The 11,132-nt window shown below is 42.6% G+C and overlaps 1 protein-coding gene across 1 annotated transcript; it reads left to right on the top strand.

Moving 5' to 3' along the window:
* The first annotated feature begins 4,472 nt into the window (after positions 1-4,472).
* On the top strand, positions 4,473-9,364 carry NDUFAF4 (NADH:ubiquinone oxidoreductase complex assembly factor 4). The gene is made up of 3 exons (XM_052689533.1): positions 4,473-4,638; positions 5,052-5,149; positions 7,325-9,364. Exons 1-3 carry the CDS (start codon positions 4,512-4,514, stop codon positions 7,619-7,621), a joined length of 522 nt encoding a protein of 173 aa, XP_052545493.1. The 5' UTR covers positions 4,473-4,511; the 3' UTR covers positions 7,622-9,364.
* The last annotated feature ends 1,768 nt before the right edge of the window (positions 9,365-11,132 follow it).

Here is an 11,132-nt window from a genome sequence, read left to right as displayed (position 1 = left end):
TTGGCCTCTGGACATTCTCAGTTCATAAATCACATGCCAGATCTCACCTTCACTCCTCTCAAAAATTCTCATGTTTGGCATAACTAGGAAAAAAAAATCTTATTTCACTGAGATTACCTGCCAACCTGAACTATTACCATGTATATTAAAGAAAGTTGAGAAACCTTGATACTACCTCACAGTAAAGTTAATACCAGGTATTCCTATTGTCCCTTATCTAAAGGGAATTTGAAATAGATCCATCAGCCTTTTGATGCTAGTGAACTACTCAAACTAAGCCATCCAGCTGCAAAACTGACTGAAAATGGAAACAAGAAAATATTACATAAAAGGAAAACTAGGATGAAAAACTGAGACAAAAGGTTTAAAGAATGGTTTAAAGCATGCTTTATTTACCAGACATACAGTAGTTTAGGAATTTCTTGCTTTGACATGTAAAAATGTTAAAAACGAGATCCAGTACAGCAGCCCACGACACATGCTTGTTGTGCAAATTCCTCTATTTTTCTCTGATATGTTTGATTGCTCTCCATTGTTGACAACAGACTTCTAGTACAAAGGAACTCAGTTTGGTAGCCTGTGTTGTTCCCCTTGGGCTGTTTTGCTAAAAAGAGATACTTGGGGACTGACTGACTTCTTTTGTTATTTTTAAATTCCCTGGGAAAATGCGGGCTCTCAGATCAGGAAAACGCCTAACATTGTGGAAGCTGAATACAGGAAGTTCCTATGATTTAGGGAACTACACATATGTTTTTTTCAATAATCACACTTTTGCAGATACATTACACAGAAAGAAATTTCAGGCTCTTGATTTCTGATAATTCTTTCAACATGGTAACACTGGTAAAAATAACAAATGATTTTAAAAAGTGTTGTTTAATCCCAATTTTTCTGCCTGCTGTATTATAAATGAAAGATTCTCCAGAATAAAAGTTTTGCACTACTGATCCTTCCTTATATATAAAAAAGAACAGCCTTGTGCCATCCTCAGTGATAGCAAGTGACAGGCTGAGAATGACATCACTCTTTATTTTTAACCGCCTGCCTTCTGGTGAATTTATTTCGCTGTCAAATATTACAACAGCGTTAGTCACATTCAGGCTTTACAGAAACAGAATCATTTGCTGGGTTTGACCTCAGAAGGCAGCAGTTCTTCCCTTTTGAAAGAGAGAATATTTATTTTCAAATTTGGGACAGCAGCTTGCCTCCGCAGCCGGATTACTAGGAATGTCTTAGAGAAATGCTAATATGTGTCAAAGGTCTACAACAACCAAAAGCATCCATGTGAATTTTGCCATTACAGTTATGCTGAACATAGACTCAAAGAACAGGCTAACCACCTGCAAACATAGCAAACCCTGTGCTCAAGAACACAAGTCAGCAGCTAATTTGCTACAGGTATTTAATTAGACATGCCACAAAGTTTGAGTCTAGCAGCTTTAACAGCTAGACTGTACCTATTACCAGTAATATCACTTATCCTCCTATTATTACTACATATCCAATGCCTAAAATAGGACTGGGTTAGTAAGTTCATTGCCAGAGAATGCGAGTTAAAGATGTGCTTCCATCTTCGTACAGAGTGAAAGCCTTTAAGGTGAGGAAGCAAAGAAACTGCCCCAAGAGAGCAGAATCCAGTGCAGATCATGTTCATGCTACCTTTTCTCCACCACCTTTATAAATCTATTTGCTTTTTGTCATCCACTAGCATATCTTTTGAGTTCCCTCCAAGGGGAACACTGTCACTCATTATTCAAGCACATTGTGGCATTAATTACTATCACATCAGCAATGTTATTACTAAATAATGCTGCTACCAGTAGAAGTCCAAGTTTTGTATGAATTGCTCTACTAAAAAATAGAACACAGAAGTTTGACCTCTTTGTCGTCCTTTCTAACACTCCCTCGCCAAATCACTCATTTCAGGCAACTGCTACCACACGTGAAGTCAGCAACAGCACGTACACAACTTAAAAGCCCAGAACAATTATTTATTGGTTAATTCACACAGGAGCTATTAGATTTTTAATACACTTTTCTCCTTTAGAAAGTCGCCTGATGGGTCTTCGGTCAGTCATCGACCAGTAGAGAAGGGCGAGCCTTGTTTCCTGCTATAGACTAGCCCTTAGTCTTGCTGTTTCTGTCCTTATTTTTCTCTCAGAAAATTAGTATCTTTCATGCTTACATTTTTTGTCATGAAACAATTTTATCTTTATTTCCAATTTTACCTTTCTTATCTTGTTTGCATAGTTCAATACTAAGTAATTTCTCACAACACTTTCTCACCATTTAGCAGATTTCTCAGAACTCAGAACTGTTGTTCAGCTGAGCTGCGTAAAAACAAGGCTTGGGGTAACAGACAGGTAAGAGACTGCATTCACCGTAGCTGAATAACATAGCATAGTGTATAAATTCTGAACAACACTTGTTCTCCTAGTTTCCATTCAGGGTATATGTTCTGGATGATATCTGCTTATAAATTACTCTGCTGTCACTGAGAAAACCAGCAATGTGCCTGTAAGGAAATACTCTTGTGGTTTAACACCAGTGGTTAGCTCAGCAGCACCATGCTGCTCTCTTGCTCACTCTCCTCAAAAGGATAGGAGGAGAAAACACAATGAAAACAAAAACAGCTTATGGGTTAAGATAAGGAGAGGGAGATCACTCACCTATTACTGTTACGGACAAAACAGATTCAGCATAGGGAGATTAATGCAATTCATTGCTAACTAATACTAACCTAGAACAGTGAGAACTGAAAGTAAACAGAAAGCACCTTTTCCCCATCTGCTCTCTTCTACCAAGTGGTGCTAGGGAATGGGTCATTCCGTAACGCTTCGTATCCGTCGCGGTCACTCTGCCCCTGCTCCACGCGGGTCCCTCTCACAACATCCTTCCCAACTGACCCCACATGGCCTTCCCACACTCTGCAGCTCTCCCAGCACCGCCCCAACAAGGCTCCGTAGCGCCGTGCCCACCTTTCGGGCACCGCTCCAGCCGGGTCTCCACGGCTGCAGCTCCCCCGGCCCTCCCGCCCCACCGCGTGTGCTAGGAGGGAACGGCCCGCTCCTCCGTGGGCGCTCCATGAGCCCGGAGCTCCTCCCGCACCGGCATCGGCGCCCGCGGGGCCGTTCTCTCCCATGTCGGCTCCCCTCTCCCGGCTGCTGTCGCACGGCGGTTCGTCCCTTCCTTCCGTCCGCTCTCGCAGAGCGCACCCGGCGTCGCTCACGGCTCAGCTCTGGCAGCGGCGGTCCCTCTGGAGCAGCTGGAGCTGGCTCTGCTCACACATGGGCAGCACTGCTCACTGAGCCCAACACTACCAAAAACCATGACATGTAGGCTTAATACACATTAAGGACAGCATCCATAATTACTTCCATGTTGCCATTATTTGCCAGACCTGTTGAAGCAGGTCCAGAGGAGAACCAAAGATGATCAGAGGGCTGGAGAACATTTCCTGTAGAGAAAGGCCCAGGGATTTGGGTTTGTTTAGTTTGGAGGAGGATATGGAGAGATCTCATTGTGGCCTTCCAGTACTTAAAGGAAGCTTATAAGCAGGAGGGAGGCTGACTTTATGTTAACATAGTCTGATAGCGATAGGGAAAAGCGGAATAGCTTTAAACTAAATGAGGAAAATTAGGTTCAGTGTAGGAAACATATTTTTACTCAGAGGACAATGAGGCACTGGCACAGCTGCCCAGAGGAGCTGTGGTGCCCCATCTGTGAAGGTGTTCAGTGCCAGGTTGGATGGGCCCTGGGCAGCTGAGCTGGAGGGGCAAACCTGCCCATAGCAGGGGGCTGGAATTAGATGGGCTTTAATGTCACTTCAAACACAGATCATTCTATGATTCTATCATCTTTTAAGCCTGTGAATTCTGAAACACAGCTTTTCAGTGTGGATAACGTTAACCTACCCAATCCACATTTTCGCTTCGGGTTCCACCAGGGCTTCCCATATTTGTATCGAATATAACCCTGCTTGTAAATCAAGTGAATACAATTAGGAAATAGATACAAAGTCACCTATCAGCCAGCAATTCCTGTACCTCGCACCAAACGCTGCAGCGAGGGGCGCCCACGTTACCGAGGCTGCGTGCAGGAAACTCGGGACAAGCCTGCCACCTGGAGGACGCTCCTCGGCAGGAAGCAGCCGGCCCTGGCTGTCGCTCACACACGCAGCCGAAGCCTTTGGCTCCGGAGGAGGTGAGCCCGCAACCACACGGCAAACAAGCGCCGTGGGGCTGCCCCTGGCCGACGTGGCGGCGGGGCCGAGCGCCCCGGAGGCACCTAGCCGGCGCCAGAGAAAACGGTGCCGCAAAGAGCTGTGAAATAATCAGCGGGCGCGTCTTTCTGCGTTTATTTGTTAGTTGCCTGAACCAGCACCAACGGCCAACCCAGGGTCACCCGTCGCCAGCGCTGTCACCTCACCCCACCCCGGCGTCGCGCCAGCATTCTGCGCATGCGTCCCGCCGCTCTGCGCAGGCGCAGAGTGGGACACGACAGCGGCGGCGATGGGCGGGAGGTTGGCGCGTGTATTTCGGACATTCAATGTGGAGAGCCGGGCCCGCCGCGAGATCAGCAAGGAGAAGCCCACCCCCGCGCCGCGCCACCCCACCAGCCGCTTAGACGAGCTGACCGGTGAGGGCCGGCTTCGCCGGGGCGGCTGCAGCTAGGGGTGCCGCCCGCGGGAGAGCTGGGCCTGCGGTACAGGCTGCGCGGGAGGAGCGCCGCAGAGCGGGGCTGGCGGGAGAGGCGTGGGATCGGGGCCGCGCGGTGGGCTGAAGCGGCGCGGGGCCGTTGACATTGAGCGGGGTGGCGCGCGGGGCATGCCGGGAACGCGGCCGGCGGCGTTGGGCGGAGCCGTCGGTAGGGCAGTTGCTAGGGGCCGCTCCGCTGTGTGTGTGGGGAGCTGCGGGTAACGGGCTGTAACGGGGACGGGCTGGTGCTGGGGCACGGCTAACAGAAAGGGAAGTTTTGTGACTCGCCTCTCTGCTTTTTTTTTTGTTTGGTTGGTTTTTCTTTTTTTTTGTTCTTTACCCCTTCACCTTCAGACCGCCCTGAGATACAGCAAGAAATTTCCAGGAAGGACGACAGGCTCCTCAACTTGTTAAAAGATGTTTATGTGGAGTCCAGAGATCCCCCGGCACAGGTGAGTGCTTCTCTGTCTATAGGAGGCATATGAGTATTAGCTCTGTTGTTTTCAAGTCCAACACAAATTCTAAGGCATTTTTCTTTTTAAAGGGTAATGCTCTGTTAATGCCTAGAAGCTTTGCTGTTGGTAGATAAACGTGATGTTTTCAGTGCTCAGTTATACACCAGTGGCACAGATTGTGATCATGCAACCTATATGCTTACAGTCCTCCACTTTAACATAGCAGTGATCTTCTTTTGTTCTTCACTGAAGTTTCAGTTTCTGCTCCCTCAGATGCAGAAGGGGAGTTGGCCAACCCCTCTGAAAGATACTGTTTGCCAGAGATGTCCCATGTGGCTCTTAGAAGAAAAGAAGTTGGGACTGATGTTGAGGCATGATGTGGTAGATAGCAAAGGCATTAAAAGATTTCTGATGTTAATGACATCTCATACAGAGCTTTTTCGTTATGTGGCTCAGGAAATGCCCGGGTTTGTTTATTCTTGTACAGCCTTGTGGACTGTTTGGCCATCAGGTTACTCACTGCAACACTGCAGTCTTTGACTTGGAAAGCAAGGCATACCTCATCCAGTAACAGGATGTCTGGGGCGTAGTCTCCTTTTTTTCCACCTTCTTCCACCTTTTTACCTGTTGCATTATTGGACCATTTTATTCTAGCTCCTTCTTTCACTAGTAAAAGCTTTATACTCATCTAGCAATAACATTTCTAATTATTCCTAAGTATTTCTGATTTGCCACATCCACAGTACCATCCATTTAAGGCTAAAGTATTTTAAAAGACGCTCTTTCCTGAAGCTTCCAAATAATCTCTATCCTTAATTTTTGTAATAGAGGTTAGGACTCTTAATCTTGCAGAGCTGAAAGTTTAATTGCAGTATAGAATCATAGAATATCCCAAATTGGAAGGGACCCGTGAGGATCAACAAGTTCAACTTCTGGATCCAAACAGCACCACCCAAAAATCAGACCATCAGCATCAGCAGAAACCAGCATTGCAGCAATATCTTTAAACATTTTCATTTGTAAGCCTGTCAGGAGTAGTTTCAGGAAAAGCCACAAGTGGAACAAATCTCAGAGCTTCATTCTGTGCCTCCTGCAAGACAGCTGCCACATAAGACTTGCAATTCTGGTGTGTCTGCATGAAGTTGTTAGGAAAAGCATGGTTAATGTGTTAGCAGAGAGGCTTGTGAGCAAAAGTTTCTTTCTAAAAGTTTCCTTCTTGTCCTGATGTTTTTTTTCTGAACACTTCTTTTCTCTGAATACTTTGTACAAAGTGTATACATATTTGGTGTGTCTGTGTTACATGAAAAAGTATCAGCTTTCAGTCCTGTAGTGACAGATACCTAAAGATAGGTCATTTTATTAAGGCTTGAAAAGTTATTCATTATCTGAGCATAACAGGCAGTTACAGATGCTATAGCATCCACATTAGTTTTTTCAGCTTTGGGTTAATACAGTAGCTGCACACACTTTCCTTTAAAAGTACTTCTTAAGAAGGTTTCCATTGTTTCTTTTTTGTAGTGTCATTCATCAGTGAAATCTTAATAAAAAGCAATATAGGGAAGGTAGAGCAGGTTTGGAAATGATTTAGAAAAGGAAATACAAAAGGACTCGAAAGAAAAGACTTTCTGTGTCTGAGTACTGCAGTGGTCTTGAGATTTAAATTGCACATGATGGTGCTAAAGTTTTTCATTGTTCAGCAGAGCTTGTTCTAGAGACAGAGCATGAGAGGTGATAGCTTTTAGTTGCAAAACTGAAATACGAAAGTGAAGGAGAATGAAAAGGATACCAGTTTTCAGTGTGATTTTTTTTTTTCCCTTCTCCTCCCCACTGGCGTGAATCAGCATCAAATATTAGGTCATCTGCATTTACATTTGGCTGCCAGATGGCTTGTATGAAGGCTGCTGAGCCTGTACAGCACTTCAACAGTACTGGATTGTAGCTTTTCATGATGCGGATAGGGAGTTGGCCCTCTATATGGAGTGGCTGTGCAACAACTAGCTGTAATATCTTTGACATTAAGAAGTGAGGGTGGCTAAGCTAAACTTTTTATGGCTGTAAAAATGGGAAAAATTAATGGGCAATGCCATATTTAGAGAAATAGCTTAACTGTTACAGTATGCGTAGTAAAAGGAACTGCTGTTAATCTCTTTTTGTTTTTCTTCCCACAATTAGGTAAAAGATGGAGGAGGTGAACATCTTCCACGTAAACAGGTGGAAAAGAGATTGACAAAACTAGGTCACTTGGAAGAGCTAGATATTAAGAAAGTTCCCAAAGGCAAAATTTCTATTGTGGAGGCTTTGATGCTTCTTAATAATCATAGACTTCATCCTCACATATGGACTGCAGAGAAAATAGCAGCAGAATACAGTCTGGAACTGAATGAAGTCAACTCTCTTCTGGAATTCTTCATTCCTTTTTCCCTTCAAGAGTTTCCTAAAGAAACAAGAAAAGCTATAAAACCAACATAAGAATATTTACAAAAAACTTGTGTGATCTTGTTTGTGTCTTAATTATATTCCCGAATATATTCAGTGTCTGAAAAGTGCTGGTAATGTGTTATTCAGCAAGGTTGCTGTCTTGTACCAAAAAGATGTATTTAGGCAATTCCATTCAGTATTTGATAGCTTCAGTTAAATCTGGTAATTACAGGACAGAGTTTGTAAAACAGATGTTAACAACTAAGTTGTGTGAGAGCCTGTCACAGGATTCTGATTGTTGCACTCACGTTTTTTTCATTCAGTTAAAATACTCAAGTTCTATTTAGAAATTTAACTTAAACAAACAAACAAAAAAACAAACAGGTTGTCTTTCTTAACAGAGACTTCCTGGCCTCCAGCAAAATCAGTGCTGTGTGTGTATTAGCTTTGTAATTCATGTTGCAAGGACTTGCTCTCAAGGTGTGTGTATGTTAAAGCAGCTGTATTTCTACTGTATAAAAGTTTAATACTTATGCTTTATAAAGAGCGTTAGCCATAAGAAGATGTAGGATGCTGAGCTGTGTCAAAATACAAAGGTGAATAGCAAGAAGGCTTCTTCCTGATGACTAATGTGTGACCGCTCTTCTACTCCATTCTGATTTTGCTGAATTATCTGTAGCTCCCCAGGTTCTCTTCATCAGTCGCTGAATTTGTAGAGTGGAAATCTAGTACAGCAGTCTTTTGCAGCAGCCTCTGGCACTTGCTGTATGGGAAGTAATGGTTCACTTAGTAGGTAGCTGTTAAATGCAATTGTATCTACTGATTGGACCCATTAGTAGATCTTTTGTGAACATCTACCTGTGCTGTTGTAATAAGCCTTTTTCCTCCACGGAGGCCTTCTCTGATTCATCCAAGTACAAGCTTAGATCACCGTGTTCACTGATAAACAAGTTTTCCTCAGGCTACCACACTCAAGATAGACAGCATCCTTTAGTTTTTAGTAAAGAAAGTTAAACTGAGGAGATAACTGGACTGTAGCATTGATACTCTGGGTCTGTGTAGATAAGGAAGAAGTTTAGTGTTGCGGGCAAGTACTGATTAATGAAAACTGGTTCATGTTCTCCAGCTGACTTAGAAAAGAAAGCAGAGTTTATGTTTAAAATTACAGTATGATTGCTTTCATTTAAAAAATAATAATGTTGAAATGTTTACACTGCAACGTGAATGTTTCTAATGCCCATCATCAAAAAAAGGTAAATGTAACTGCCTTTTTAATGACTTCTTTGTTAGGTCTTAGGATTCTGATTATGGTAAATATTTTACCAAGAACAACATCAGCTTTGCTATTTCATAGCAAGATTCTTACCGCTTCTCTGAGGTGAAACAAAGTGTTTAATTATAGTTTGCCACAGTGTATTCAAGGATTTTTTTAAAGTATGTATCATTATAGACTAGTGAAAGATTGTGTAAAAATTCTGATTGGTCTTGGATGTGGGTAACCTGTAACTTAGTGGGGACAGACCTGAACTGAAAATAACAAATAATAATTCTGAGCTGTGAGCCACGTTATAATTTACTTGTTTTCCACAAAATACCCTTCTATGCTGTAACAGAAACACTGTATTTTTTCAATACTGTTCATCCTAGTGTAATATTTAAGGTGGAATTCAGTTGTGGAATACATTTGGTACAGATACTTTATTTTTGTAGGATACTCTGTGATTTCCTCATTTGTAAATGGATCTTCAGTTATGCATTGGAGTTAATTAAAAACTTGCTTTACAATCAGCATTAGACAGTGGTTTAACCATGCTCCTTGATTCAATACTTGCTTTGGTATTTCTTTTACACTTTTAACTTGGTTTTGTCTATTCCCTTTCCTGTGGCTGTTCAGCTGTTGGCATAAGAAGAAGGTGTTCAAGCAAATGTTTTGAAGTGGTAATTATAGAGAATTTATGGGGATCTGCCATACATGTTTATGGGAATCTTATGTGGATAATTTCTCATGTTTCATTTCTATGAATGTGCTGTGCCAAATTTCAAATGTTTTTGACTGCTATGTAGAATTACTAGATTTGGTAAAGAACAATTTACATTGTTCTGTAGGAGTGTTCCAGCAGGTATTCAGGCTTTCAGTCTTGAATTTTCTCTGAGATGTCTCTAGGGGGAGTCTATTTGCTCACTTGTCCGTGTTTCCTGGGATGTTCTCACTTCAGTGCATCCGTTTCTCTAGCATTCTGTAAGTTTGTATTCCCAGTCTTCTCCAGCCAGTCTTCTCTGCCAGGTTCTATGAAAACTTTATGTAGCTGCACTTTTTGCTTTTTACTGACTCACAGGCAAATGTTGCTTATGTTCTGATATCACGGTATCAATGACCTGTTTTATTACAGCAGAGTGGTATCTTGCCTTCCAGGAGTAGCATATATGAGGTAAAGGTGAGAGGATTGAGCAAGTGTTCTGTTCTGGAGAACTCATGACAGATTTTCAAAAGGGATGTAGCTTTTCATACATCTTCAGCATTTGTCCTTTGAAGTATTTTAAACAAGAATAGATCTTGTGCTGCCTTTCTTTGTATTAATAGCGGCCAGGTTCTTGCAGTTTGATGCTGAGATAGCAGGTTCAGTGTTGTAAGGCAAGAAAGAGGTTTAACTCCACTTCCTGTGCAGTTCACTGAGAGGGAACTTCAGTTTAAAAAACAAACAAAAAAAAAAGCAATGTTTCCGTAGTTATCCAGCATATTCAGCCAAACTGTCTTTTAAGCGACCTATTTTTACCCAAGAAGGAAAGAAAACAGTGCTCATAAGTTAGATGTGTGTACTAAACTTACCGAGTATCTTATTTCTGTGTTGGAAAATGGGATCAAACCTCAAGTAGTCGTAATACAGGATTGAAACCTCTGAAGTTTAAAAGGGTCTCTTTGTTTCAAAGGGCCTTTTTCATATAAGACTTTACTTTCTTGTTTGAAATTCCAGGAAGCTTCAGGTTTCATAGTTCCGTGCTGGAATGCTTTTAGAACATTTAGAACAACCAGAGTTTTCTGGTTGTCATGTGGCAATGGTGTTGAATTCACAGCAAGAGCTGTAGGGATCTGCTCAGTGCAGGCAGGCTTCAGTGCAAATGGCTTTTGGTACTTGAGACTGGAAGGGCAAGGAAGGTCTGTGCTGACTGACATGCTATTAATGATCAAACCACTGCTTTGGTGCCTGTCGTTACTGAATACATCTCAGTAATCTGTGAACCTAGTTAATTTTGTAACCTTCCATGATTTAGGTAGGTACTGCCACATTATTACTGGTGTTAAGTGTTTTCTGTTGAAGGCTTCCAGAGAAAGCTTTTGCAATAAAGAGAACAGCCCCTTAGAAGGTGATGACAAGCTATTTAGCCTGCATCAGGATTGGGTGTTGTAAGAGGGTGCAGTAGGACCATCCATGGTTTTTGGCCTCCTGATAAAGTGTGGCACTGCTGCATTAAAAGAGAAGAAATTGGAAGGGAGCTGTAGCAGAGTAGTCAGCTCCTATTATGGGGATGTAAGGCTTTTGTAGGACTGAACCCCTGTGGCTGG

Source organism: Tympanuchus pallidicinctus, unplaced genomic scaffold (genome assembly GCF_026119805.1).
Source record: "Tympanuchus pallidicinctus isolate F22 unplaced genomic scaffold, pur_lepc_1.0 scaffold1, whole genome shotgun sequence".
Classification (NCBI taxonomy): Eukaryota; Metazoa; Chordata; class Aves; order Galliformes; family Phasianidae; genus Tympanuchus; species Tympanuchus pallidicinctus.
Note: the sequence above shows the minus strand (reverse complement) of the source record. Positions and strands in the feature narration are given on the sequence as shown.

Excerpts from the sequence above, each read along its gene's own strand:
- NDUFAF4 (XM_052689533.1), top strand. The coding sequence starts at position 4,512 with ATGGGCGGGAGGTTGGCGCGTGTATTTCGGACATTCAATGTGGAGAGC. Across the intron at positions 4,639-5,051 it reads CCGCTTAGACGAGCTGACCG|ACCGCCCTGAGATACAGCAA; the intron begins GTGAGGGCCGGC and ends CTTCACCTTCAG. Across the intron at positions 5,150-7,324 it reads CCAGAGATCCCCCGGCACAG|GTAAAAGATGGAGGAGGTGA; the intron begins GTGAGTGCTTCT and ends TCCCACAATTAG.